This window comes from Ananas comosus, linkage group 18 (genome assembly GCF_001540865.1).
Source record: "Ananas comosus cultivar F153 linkage group 18, ASM154086v1, whole genome shotgun sequence".
In the NCBI taxonomy this organism is placed as follows: domain Eukaryota; kingdom Viridiplantae; phylum Streptophyta; class Magnoliopsida; order Poales; family Bromeliaceae; genus Ananas; species Ananas comosus.
Genome location: NC_033638.1, coordinates 9,984,786 through 9,997,340, shown reverse-complemented (window position 1 = coordinate 9,997,340; position 12,555 = coordinate 9,984,786). Strand labels below are relative to the sequence as shown.

General features: G+C 36.6%; 2 protein-coding genes across 3 annotated transcripts; one reads left to right on the top strand and one right to left on the bottom strand.

Annotated features, from left to right (window-relative positions):
* LOC109724107 (probable serine/threonine-protein kinase PBL7) lies at nt 622-3,572 on the bottom strand. Of its 2 annotated transcripts, XM_020252792.1 has the most exons (5): nt 3,335-3,569; nt 2,426-2,640; nt 1,894-2,083; nt 1,409-1,800; nt 622-1,295 (listed from the first exon to the last, which is right to left on the bottom strand). In XM_020252792.1, exons 1-5 carry the CDS (start codon nt 3,405-3,407, stop codon nt 981-983), a joined length of 1,185 nt encoding a protein of 394 aa, XP_020108381.1. In that variant the 5' UTR covers nt 3,408-3,569; the 3' UTR covers nt 622-980. The 2 variants fall into 2 exon arrangements, with proteins under 2 accessions (XP_020108381.1, XP_020108380.1); XM_020252791.1 differs by having other exon boundaries at nt 1,409-2,083; nt 3,335-3,572.
* Nucleotides 8,632-12,182, top strand: LOC109724108 (elongator complex protein 6). The gene is made up of 5 exons (XM_020252793.1): nt 8,632-8,926; nt 10,696-10,762; nt 10,926-11,137; nt 11,226-11,372; nt 11,630-12,182. The coding sequence occupies exons 1-5, from the start codon at nt 8,687-8,689 to the stop codon at nt 11,750-11,752; spliced, it is 789 nt and encodes a 262-aa protein (XP_020108382.1). The 5' UTR covers nt 8,632-8,686; the 3' UTR covers nt 11,753-12,182.

Sequence of the window (12,555 nt, the reverse complement as noted above, 5' to 3'; positions counted from 1 at the left end):
TTGTGGAATCTTTCTGTCAACATTAAAATTATAGCAAAATCAGTTTCGTTAATAATGCCACTTCTCAGATGTCATGGTGCAAATTTACGAAGATCTACGGAATAAATTGTCCTGCTATAGTAATATCAGTGTCAGGATATTCATAATTCAAGTCTTTAATAGCTAATTACTGATTAATTAACTGCTGCATGACAAATACTTGTTTTTTTTTTTTTCAATTCATACAACGTAACAAAATTATGAGATACGCTAACACTGCAGCTGTGGGAATGGCCAGCAGATATAGAGCCTGGCGAGTAGTACGAATGCGGAACGTTTCCGTCGCTGAGCTTAAAATAGAACTCTCCCTGTTGTCAACTCTGCGTCGTGTCCAACACACCAAACGAGTTGCCAGCTCAGAAGTTTCTAGAAGCTTACGACACTTTCGTTTAAAACAATTTTTTTTTTATCATTAAGTCTGAAACCCGTTGCAAATCATTGGAGTTCTTTGTTTACCAAATAATCTTTGGCTACATCTGTCCCGTGTAAAGGGTTGGAGTATTCCACAATATAACAAGAGAATTTACTTTTTTTTAAAAAATCTAGAGGGAAACAAAAACAAATTACGAAGCCGAAGAAGAATTCGAGAGAAAAGGAGGGAATAAATATATATAACTCAAATTTTTAAGACATACGTAAATACAAGGACCCAAAAGAACATGTACAACAAGAACAATATAACCCACTCTCACAAACAATAGGAATTTAATCTAGCAAGGTACGCTCATCTGAAACCTGCAAAAAGACAAAAATTTCGATATCCAGAGGAGAGATTGCGACGCAAAGGTGAAATTCCAGTGATCAAAGTCTTTCTCAGTTCTAGGTCCACCTCAGGATAGAGCCGCAAAGTAGAATTTCTGAGCATCTTTTTTACATAATGAGGAGCATACTCCTTCCCAGACCCCAGACTACCGGAAATTTTTTTTCTTTACTTTAATCCCTCAAACTGCTCTTTTGTCAGAAGAACTACCACCTGATTTCCTCTCTATGTCCCTCCGTGTCCGAGGGGGGGTACCTGGAGCGGACAACCAAGAGGTGTTTTGATTTGATTGTGCTTCCGGGTTATAAGTTTGGGAGGCAAGGTACGAGAGAGCAGTGACTACATCGGCTATGAGAGGTCTCATGGTTGGTTGCTCCTGAACGCACATTGCAGCAACGGCAAGTGCCTGGTACAATCCCCTGGTTGGATATTGGCCCTGAAGGGTCGGATCCGCCATTTGGGGAAATTTCCTCCTATCTTTGAAAAGCGGACGCGCCTAGAAAAATATCAAAGCCATCATAAGTATATTCCCCTAATTTGGTACAAAAAGAAACATACTCAATTCACATAAAAATGCAAAAATGAGTAGGAAAAGTAGGAATATCTCACCCAAGCAACGAGATTGTGCTCTCCAGCAGCCCGAGAATTGTCGATAGCTCTTCTTCCAGTGATGATCTCCAAAAGAACAACACCGAAGCTGTAAACATCTGATTTAAGAGTCAGCTGTCCGGTCATAGCATATTCAGGTGCACAATATCCATATGTTCCCATTACCCTGGTGGATACATGAGTTTTATCCCCAACTGGACCCAACTTAGCCAACCCAAAGTCGGATAACTTAGGATGATATCCCTCTCCAAGCAAAATATTCGAGCACTTCAAGTCACGATAGATGACAGGCGGATTGGCTTTATCATGCAAGTACTCTAATCCTTTAGCTGCACCAGCAGCTATTCTCATTCTGGTATTCCAATCCAGCCTCTTCTTATCTGGAGAAGGGTCTGATGAGACCAGGAAATCATTAGCTATCAATTTCAGTATATAACCACCAAAAATGTGATGACTATAGAGAGTAGTGAAATCAATTACCATACCATGAAGGTGATCTTCCAAAGATCCTAAGGGCATGTATTCATAGACCAAAAGCCTTTGATCTCCATCAGCACAATAGCCAAGTAAGTTGACAAGATTAGGGTGGTGGAGTAAACTCAACATAAGAACTTCAACAAGGAACTCCCTGTTTCCTTGCAATCCATTACGATCGAGCTGCTTTATAGCCACGACCTATCCAGAGGTAATGTATACACAAAAGTTAGTACCTTATGAATCACAGATTCATCAAGAACATATCAAGTATTTTCCAGCTATTCTCTAAAAGAGCAGTTCATTTCTGAGACCCATTACATCATTAAATTGCTTTAAAATTGGACCTCCATCCTAAACAACCACTTGGCTCAAAAATCTTGATCACATATAAAATATCAAAATCCCAGACTGCTAGATGATGAAGTTTGATTCAAATTTCAAAACCATGTCACAAATTTATTGCTGTAAATTGACAAAAATAATGATAATATTTAGGATACGATTTAAGAAAACAAGGATGCCAAGGATATCGAAACCCACCTGATTAGTACCTTCCAACCTGCCTTTGTACACTCGACCGAACCCTCCCTCTCCTAGAAGGCAATCAGCTCTAAAATTCCTGGTTGCTGCAGCCAATTCCCGAAAAGTGAATGTTTGTGCAGCAATATGCTCGGATCCACTGTTCGAAATCTCCGTCTTTGATTCTAACGACTTTTGCCGCTTTGCATCCTGTGAAGAAATAGACTTTGATTTCTCTGTGAAGATAAAGGGGGAATAGAAAACAACAAGACAAATATCAGATTGAGGGTTAGCTAAAAAATATATAAGAAATATAAAGACACAAAACAAATGTGGAATTATCTCCACAGGAAAATAATAAGAGAAGTGGAAGTTATTAGATGATATAAAAGCAAAGTCTTATTTACAAAACTAAAACTTTTCACGGTAGATAACTTCAAAATGTCCAATCTAATACATTGATGTTATCTACTACTTTATCCTTCATGAAATAGGATAAATACCAGAATATCTCCAAATTCTAACTGAAATCCAAACACAAATGTCTGATCAATAGAAACGACCAATCGATGCAGATCAATTGGTTGGGAAAAAATTAGAAGTTGGATACGTGATGCGACCATCTCTTCCGGACCACTCCCCCAAAATCGAACAGAGAACTCGATCAAACAAGTTCGATCATCGCTCTAACTAACAAATCCATCACCCGATTCCAAATCAAAACCTCTACTATCCTCAACAAACCCTAACTTTGAGCTCAAATCAGGATCAACCCGACCACATATTTAAAAATCATGTGAAGTGACCGGAAAAAAAAAAAAAAAAAAAAAAAAAAAAAGAGAAAAAAGATCTCATACAACATCGATTCGATCGGTTCCCCTCGATTCAAAAGTACAGCTAAAAGGAAGCAAAGGAATCGAATCCGATTACCTGGGGGAGGTGGGATATGATCCTTCTCCTTGGGCTTCTTACTCCGCTTCCCGGAGCAGCTAAAGCACCCCATCGATCCCGCCCACCCCCCTCTCCAAACCCTAACCTCGCACACACCGAGCTCTTCGGCCTCTGCCGGGTTAATAAAGTGAGAGAGAAAGAGAGTAATATACGGAAAGGAAATGAGGAAGAGAGAGAGAGAGAGAGAGAGAGAGAGAGAGGGGGCCGGTATAGTTTCTACATTCTAGAGAAATAAGCTGTTATTAATAATGAAATGAATGCTCAACTTCCAATACAATCATTTTAGTGGACAAACCAAAATTCTAAAAGTTTGAATTTCTGTTTAGTGTAACGCCATGTAAATTTAAATAAGTGAAGTTTATAGTTAAATAAGACATAACGTACGATATTAGCCGTTGGATTGTGTGTCCTCGTCACTCTCAGACTCCGAATTGGCCTTCTCAAGTTTGAACTCTATAGTTGGCATCTAGTTGTGAGCTTGCTTTATTATTATAATCTCTTTTTTTTTTGTGTAGAATTTGAAATTTTGTAATTGTGTTTAAAAAAGTATTAGCATTTTCTGTTTTTTTTTTTGTCATTTATGTTCTTTTTTCTTGTCTGAAATAATATTTATAAATTATATAAATGGTGTTTGGCTAAATTACAGAAAATTTTGCTGTCAAAATTCGATTTTTTACTTTCTCCCGTCATTTAAAAATCTACATTTTGTCCCCTTATAAAATAAAAAATGATCACTTCACTCTCTGCTATTAGTGGTCCGTTAAAGTTCCGCTTATAAAATATTATTATATATTTTTTATGCCAAAAATGCATTCAGCCTTTTCTCATGTTGCCAAAAATAATAAGGGATAAAATGATCATTTTGTCATAACAGTTTACACCGTACCCTTTTGTAACCATTTTTTATTTTACAAGAGAGTAAAGTGTAGATTTTTAAATGACAGGAAGAAAAAGTGAAAAATCAGATTTTGACGAAAATATTTTATATAATTTAGCCATAGTGCTTTAATAGAAAAACGATGTAATTCTTATTGATTAGACAGTCTGTCTCAAAAAATATCTTCTGTAATTATAACTCTGCAATAACAAAATAAGTTAATTTTAATCGGAAAGAAGGAGCTGCAGCACAAAGTTATAACTCCACAATTACTCTTCAAAAGTACAGCATTCCACGCTAAAAGTAATGATACAATGGACTGGGTAAATTAGAGAGCTAAATAAGCTCGCTAAAATTAGTAAGCGTCCCGCATCAACAGGTCTCATGCTTTGACCGGCCAAATTAGCTAATATATATAGATTATTTAAACCGGAGATGAAGTGGGGAAAATGATATCCTTCTTTTACTTACCATATCTTATTTTAATAAAATCATGGATTTAAATTATCCTGATTATGTCCATCTAGTTAAATTATTTTGAACCTTTGTTTGGACTTAAACTGTAGTTAGTGGTATAGTTTGCATAATCTATTAAATAATAATACCTAAAATTTACACTGGGACTCAACATCTTCAATAGTGTGGAAAGCACAATGGCACCATGAAACATGTGTAGCTAGGAAAAGGGGAGTAGACACATTAATTGCTACATAGATTAATACTAAATTTGAATTGAGGAGCATTTTCCATCATTATAAGTGTATAAATAAATAGTGGCATATAATGTGGCTACCATATGGCCGCATAAAGATTGGTTCTCGAGGTTACACGTGTTATTAAAATTATATAAAGCAAAGATGGATAGTTAGATTATATTAATACGTGTTATAATTATCTCCAAACAATTTTGTATGGGCTAGCTAGGTCAACAATATACACTGCCACATATATATATTATTCACATACCTAGTTAATTTGATTAATATTATACATTATTAGAGCCAAAAGAGGGAGCCAAGAACGATCAAACTATTTCTAAGCTCATAACTAGTGCACCTAACCTGTTAACGTGGCTCATATATAACTATGCATTAACGGATATCAATATGCTTTAGTTACAAAAGGATAATTTGCTTTTGAAGGCACAAACCTTTTCCGGCTTTTTTTTTCCCCCCTTATTTGAGTCACATTGTCTTTCCAAGCCTAAACTGTAGAGTCACCTTGTTTTTTGTTGGCATTGTTATCTTTTCTTCTTTTTTGAGTGGTAACAAAATCTTCGAGAGACGGATGACGTTAAAGATCAGCATTTAAATTTATTTATAAAAAGAAGTTGTATCAACTTTATTAACAATCAAGAATTATAAGAAAGATGCTAACGCCAGCTAATTAATACATTAGAATTGTACAGTAACTTGTACTGATAATAAGTGACATATTTTATAAGCTAAATCATGGAGATCAAAGTGGTTGAGAATAGGAAGCATATTTTTCTACGTGGTGGTTTGAATTTTTCCAAAGTTTAAAATCGAAATAGGACTTGAATTTTCTTTTTAATTTGCAATTATTTGGCACTGCAAACTTCTTTGTTCCCTGATAGATCTACTTATTCAACGAAAGTGTGTCCTGTTCCTTGCATGATGTTGCTACCTCATAAGGAATAAGACAATTTGGAGAGGGAATCAATTAATAATAATAATAATAGCATACCGTCAATGTCGTGGAATTAATGGAATACAAATGCCACAAAAACACGTGCTTTCCAATAATAGTCAAAGCCATGGTATCAGCAAAGAGCTTAATCTTCTCACAAGCAACCACGCTATGCTGGGATATTTTATGCTTCCACTTTTTACTGGACTGTAATTCACTTTTTTTTTTTCTTTTCTCTTTTTTTTTTTCCTGTTGTGGGTAAATTTCAGTGAAGGATTATGTGCATGGCACGTTGCATAGATTGTTTTTTGAGCTTTCATAGTCATTTTAATTAGATTGTTATTCTAGTTTTGCATTAAAATTAAGTCGCTCGTTATAGACGTTGAGTTTAAATTCGTGTTTGGATTAGATTTTAGTATAAGATCTACCTGAAAAATCAAATCTCAGTTCAAATTTAACAAATTCGGGATTGAGTTTAGATTGAAACTGTATCCAAATACAATCCAAGTGCGAGAGATTGATAGAAAATGAGAACAACAATTTCAAAACAGCTAAGTATTATTAGCCAAACCATCCACGGGGGCCTATACATGTGCAAATGCAATAAATTAATCATACAAGTGGATCCTCTTTTTCTTTTTTCTTTTTTCTTTTTTTCAATTTTATACTATCCTTCTGATCCTTTGGAAAAGACGAATCTTGCAATTATTAGAATTTAGTGCTAACAAGCTAGCAAATGCTTGGGCCCTCTCTTATCATTTCCAAATAGGATTCTATATTAATTTATATGTTGCACGCGACCATATTGAGAAATAGGAAGGTCTGATATTTCTAGATGTTGTTGGGTGTCAAAAACGTCTGTTTTTATATTTTGAAAGCCCCTAATTAAAATTAATATCTACATGCAATTTCAATTTCTCCTCCAGATTACATACTCTTCTGATAAGAGAAGAAGAGTAAAACTACTTTTAAAACTTTTAAATCTTTCAAAACATAAAAATAGGTGTATTTAGGCATTACAAAACTTTGCTTTGTTTTTGAATGAAATAGACACTACGCCTCCGTTTGGTTCGGGGTTAAGGAAAAAATAGCTATTCCAGGAATAGAGTTAAGTTCAGGGTTAAAGTGGGGTTAAAGTTTTTTTGTGTTTGGTTGGGGATTGGAGTTAGTCTAGAATAATGAAAAATATTGTTTGGTTGGGTAGATGGGATAAGAAGATAATGATTGGTAAAAAAGGATAATGATTTGCTGGAGTAGGTGTGATAAGAAAGATAGTGGGTTATTATGAATAGAAAATAGTGTTTGGTTGGAGTTTGGTGGGATTAGGTGGGATTAGCTAACTCGGAATAATTTATTTGAGGTGGAGTTAGGTGGGGTTAGCTACAACTTCGAACTAGCTAGATGGAAGTGGAATAAGCGATCTTCTTACGTCCATATCTTTTTAGCTGTACATGAGGAAGGTAAAGGCAAAGAGAACCACGTGCATGGCACAGCTTCATGCATGCAAGTTGTAGAGCGGTTCCAAAAGAGATAGAACACAGCTTAGCTCCAGCTGCGGTTGTGTGAACGCATGCCACACCATCTTTCAAATTCAAATAGAGAGCGAGTCAAACGCGTACGTACACAGAGCTACGTACATGCATCTCTCTCTATAATTTCAAGTTGCCATGAACGTCGCATTCTATTGGCCTCATCCGTACTTAGTTGCCTGGTCACTAAAGACAAATACTACACTTTGGCTTTTAACGCGCTCTCTCTCTCTTCCTTTCCTATTATAGTGAATGAAAGGAATATGTCGAGTAAAGTAACTTTCAAAGTAATAATTTTGTTGTGATTCAAAATATTAAACATATTTATTGATTTGATCAATATTCTTCTATTCGTGATTATATAATTTTGCGTAAGGTAAATCTGAAGTGAAATAAGCAGCTTAGAAAGCGCTTTAAGATTAGCCAGACTTTTCTTATTTACTGGATATCATATAGTCATTAAAATTATGATTTTTAAAAAGCGAACTGCTTTGTATGTCTCTTAAATTGTCTGTAAAGCTAGGTTGCTGCTTGCTACGGTCGTAAACAAAATAATGCAGTGTTTTGTGCTGTATTTTTGAATCAATCAAAACTCTCACATACGTAAGTATGTTAAAGAAATCAACAACTTTTGGAAAGATGTAGCGTCTAGAATAATATTGTAAACTATTGTAAAATATATATATCTCTAAAGTATTGTGGAAAAGGATTTGTTCTTGAGCTTACGATACCAATTTCTCTTGCAAGTTACGGGTACTGAAAATGAGAAATAAAACTTATGAAAGAGAGCACTTAGTAAGTGGTCGACAGCTAATGCCGCAAGTTAATTAGGATACGAAAAAAGCTTAGCCCCATATACATAAATTTTACATATTCTTACGCAAACTGACGTGATAATTTTTCATTATTATTTTTTGACCACTGCAATTACAGTAACATCGGTAGATTACAACCTACGTCCAAATAAATTACTAATGTTTTTCAATAAAAATACTTCATATCATCGTATAAATAAAACAATATAAAGAATGTACAGGGGTATAGTATTGCTGGTTCGAATACACAAAAAAAATATGATATTAAAAAAAATGTGAGTGAGTATAGTTTTGCTGGTTAGAATATATTCACTGGACCATTCAAGGCTGACATGGTGGACCGGGTTCAACTTGGTCCAATGAACCCCACGGTTCTTCTCGAAGTCGCCACATATATATATATCTAGGGCGGGAGCAAAATCGAAAGGCGCCGCTCTCTGGTTCGTGGTTGGCGCGGGCGATGGCCGAGCTCCCGAACCTTCTCGACGAGGCCATGGGGTTCGCCCCCGGATCCGCCGCCCCATTCCCCCGCGGCGGCGTCGTCGTCCTCGTGGAGGACTGCGTCGAGACGAGCGGCGCCTTCGTCCTCCACCACTTCTTGAAGCGCGCGCTCTCCTCCGGCGGCGGCGGCGGCGGCGCCGTCGTCTTCCTTGCCTTCGCGCAGCCCTTCGCCCACTACGATCGCCTTCTCCGTAAGCTGGTGAGATCCTTGGTCGGAAGCCCTAATCTCGTGTTGCGCTCTTGTTGGCATTTTCTCGAACGGTTTCGGTGCGCTGCCGCTCAACTCGTGTGACTAGGGTTTGGATCGATCTTGTCTTGGGAGGAGGATAGATCTTGAGGAAACCCTAGCACTCGGATAGTTTTTGGTATGGTTTTATACCTGTTCCATGGTTGTGCATTTCGTAAGAAAGTAGAGGATTATTTCGTCTTTGTTTGAACGTAGATGGGGTAATTGAAAGACGTCTAGGGTTTCACAAGAGGGAGGATACCGGAGTTACGAGTGAGTCTCTGAAGTTTTTGTATGGCATATTCTTCATGTAGATCTCCAAATTTCTGAGAAGGGACATGTACGCAAGGGCAGACTTTTGCTCGAAGTAAAAAATTCGGCAGCTTGTTTCTTTCTCATAAGCAATTGCTGATCCACAAAGTCTGTAATCTCGAAATAGTTGAGGATAGGTTGGTATACATTTATAATTCCCTTGAATTATGAAGAGATAATACTCAATCCTTTTCTTGGCCACCTAATACCAAGGGTGCCCGACCTTTTTTTTTTTTTTGATCTAGTGAATTCTCTTATGTCAAAAGGTTGTTATTGACGACCATCAAACTGAAGAATTTTTGGGAACTAGTTGTTGCTATCTGGATGTCCTATTTTCTAGGTTTAGTTGTCTTGGATAAGAAATATTAAACAGTAAAGAATAAAAAAAATGTGAAAGCAAGTTGTTTAATGCCAATCAAGAGCATGCATATGGGTTTTAAAACACTTATCCTGCATTCTGATGAAACAAAGTTACATGTTGAAAAGAATTCAATCTTCATTTGGAGGCTAAGTTTTGAAGCAGCTTTAATTATGAGACTGTTGGCTCCTGTATAAAAGATGGTCACCACTGAATTTAAACATATGTGGTGAGTTGTTAGTGACCGAGGAAGATATTAGGGCTCAGAATCAGTTTTACACATAACACATATAAGAAAAACATGTAGCTTGTCAAAAGGATTTTCACTTTTGTTACTATCATTTGTTCCCAGGTATGCCAATTGATTACCTGTCAAGGACGTGATTCTAGTGGAAAGTTCATGTAGATCTTTTGAATGTTTAGGTGTATTTAGCCGTAAGTTCATGGAAATTTTTGGGATGTTTAAGTATACTTTTTTGCATTTGAGTGCCATTATCTTGTATTACCTTTACTAATATGCATCTAGTTTTTGGAATTTCTATTTTTGAGACTTCAGGATTTTGTTGAACAAACCTTGGTAGCTTCATTGAGGTCATTCTGTGTTCTACAAAACTCGTACTCATACTGGTTTGATCTTAACATTTATCTGTGCCCATCTAAAGATAACTTAAGCTGGTGTTTTCAGGGTGTTCTTAACTTTTTATGATAATTTTTTTTTTTGTTTTGTAGAGTTTTTCTACATTGTAATGCTCTGTTTTTGAATTTGAATTGCTTGACAAAGGAGTTCAAGAACTCGGGACTGGGGAGTGACATACTTAGTTTTTCTTCTAGTATATATTTTTATGGTTTTCTTACATGGATTCTATTTTTGAAAACTTACAATAGGAAAGACGCCAATTCTAGCTCTCCTTTTACAGGGTTGTGATATAGATAAGAAAGGAATTCAAGAACTGGGGACGGGTGTGTCATCCTGAGTTTTGCTTTTAATACACGCTATTATGGTTTTCGTACATACATTCTATTCTTTGAAAACTTCAATAGGAAAGCAGCCATTTTAACTCTCCTTTTACAGGGCTGTAATCTATCTGTGCAACGGAAAAACAATAAGCTACATTTCTTTGACTTGCTTGAATATCCAGGTGAGTGGGAAAGTAAATGATGTTACTTGATCAAGTACTGTCTTTTAACTGTTTGTCCTTTCAAAATCAACTTTCAAGTTACACCTTTGGTCAATTACATAAATACTGTGATTTGACCAGTTTAAGCCATCTATGGACTGTTTACATTTTCGCTTACATACAGGTCTTAGAAAGGGAAATGCCACAAACCGTGGGTTTTTAGACTTGTACAGAGAGATTCAAAGGGTTGTAGAAGGCTGCAGCTTGCAGGAAGATAACAAGGGCTGTGTTAATATAATGATAGATGACCTCTCTTTTTTGGAAATTGCTGCTCATGGTTCTATGGACGATGTCTTGGACTTTTTGCACTACTGCATTAGCCTTACCTCTGTGATGGTTAGATAGATAGTTCCAAGCTTGTCTCACCTGGTGCTATTTCTCACTCCTTGCTCCAATTAAATCTTTGTGATATTCTTTTAAACAGGATTGCTCATTGGTAATTCTAAACCATGAAGACATTTATGCAACCGAGGAAGACCATGAACTTCTTACACATCTACGGTACTTTTCAGACTTTTTGATAAAGGTTGGACCATTGAATACTGGTTTGGCTGCCGATGTGCACGGACAGGTAAATATACATGATGCCTTTTGTGTGTCATAATTGTTCAATCACATTTATTTATTATAATATACTATTTGAAACACAGCTGAGTACCATGGGATACTTTTTGGTAGTATGCTTTAAAATTGAACGTCTTTAAAATAAAACTTTAGCTCTTAACATATGATCTTATATTACCATCTGCATCTTTTTCTTTAGATTTCCGGGAAGTTATCGACGCTTGCTGTCTTATCTTTGTTATACTACTGCATTTGTTTTGACAGTTGACTATTGTAAATAAGGAGATATTTAAAGATCATGCACGCCCAATGCAAAAGGTTCGGAATTTCCATTTCAAGGTGAAGGAAAATGGTGTTGAAACTTTTTATCCAGGAAGTCGACACTGAAGCTTGTATTCTCAGGTATTTACATCTGAGGCAGGCATCGGCAGAATTCTTGTAACCTCTAGTATTCACAGTTTCCTTACTCCTGTATACTAGTGAGACAATTAGATAAAGAGTAGTGGAAGAAAGGGCACTTACTATGCAATAGTCTTCTAATTATCTTATTTCTTTCTACTCGTGCTGACATTATCTGGAACCTGTGAGACCTTTGATTCATTAAGTTGTTGATTTCTTCCTGCAATTGGAGGTACTGCTCTTATATACACAGTAGAAAGTCCATTGATGTTTTCTGAAATTTTATTACAGCTCTGATAATTTGGTTGCTTCATTAGTCATAGTTTTGTAAAGAAACTGTACTGCCACACAGATTGTTATATATATGGTCCATTTTAAGCCATGAATTTTGGGGCCTGAATTTCAACAAGGGCCAGCATGTTTATCATCTTCTGTTGTACAGAGTCAAAAGGTTGAGCAGACGTAAAGTTTACTTGGTAAGGTTGTAAATCTTGAGCATCAGAAGAATAAGTTGATGCAAACAGGAGGAACCATCGAAGATGGATGACTGCCATAATTATCCGGATATCAGACTGCCAAGACCAATGTTGACTCTCCACAACCATTTCCCTGTCGGAGTCGTACTTGCCGCTGAGAGAGTAGGTATTGACTAGCGTAGGAACCAGCAGGTTTCCACCCAGGGTAGCCGAGATCATACTCTGGCCCGATGGCCCCATGATATCATTCGATGGGTGCCTACTACCACAGCTCGCCTACTCTGAGTAACAATACAGGTATCCAAAGGATGTCCT

What these genes read in the sequence shown, in the direction of transcription:
- LOC109724108 (XM_020252793.1), top strand. Translation starts at nt 8,687, where the DNA reads ATGGCCGAGCTCCCGAACCTTCTCGACGAGGCCATGGGGTTCGCCCCC. An exon ending in ATCGCCTTCTCCGTAAGCTG is followed by an intron (nt 8,927 to 10,695) that starts GTGAGATCCTTG and finishes CTCCTTTTACAG; the next exon opens with GGCTGTAATCTATCTGTGCA. An exon ending in TGACTTGCTTGAATATCCAG is followed by an intron (nt 10,763 to 10,925) that starts GTGAGTGGGAAA and finishes GCTTACATACAG; the next exon opens with GTCTTAGAAAGGGAAATGCC.
- LOC109724107 (XM_020252791.1), bottom strand. Translation starts at nt 3,407, where the DNA reads ATGGGGTGCTTTAGCTGCTCCGGGAAGCGGAGTAAGAAGCCCAAGGAG. An exon ending in TCATATCCCACCTCCCCCAG is followed by an intron (nt 2,641 to 3,334) that starts GTAATCGGATTC and finishes TTATCTTCACAG; the next exon opens with AGAAATCAAAGTCTATTTCT. An exon ending in AGCACAATCTCGTTGCTTGG is followed by an intron (nt 1,296 to 1,408) that starts GTGAGATATTCC and finishes ATATTTTTCTAG; the next exon opens with GCGCGTCCGCTTTTCAAAGA.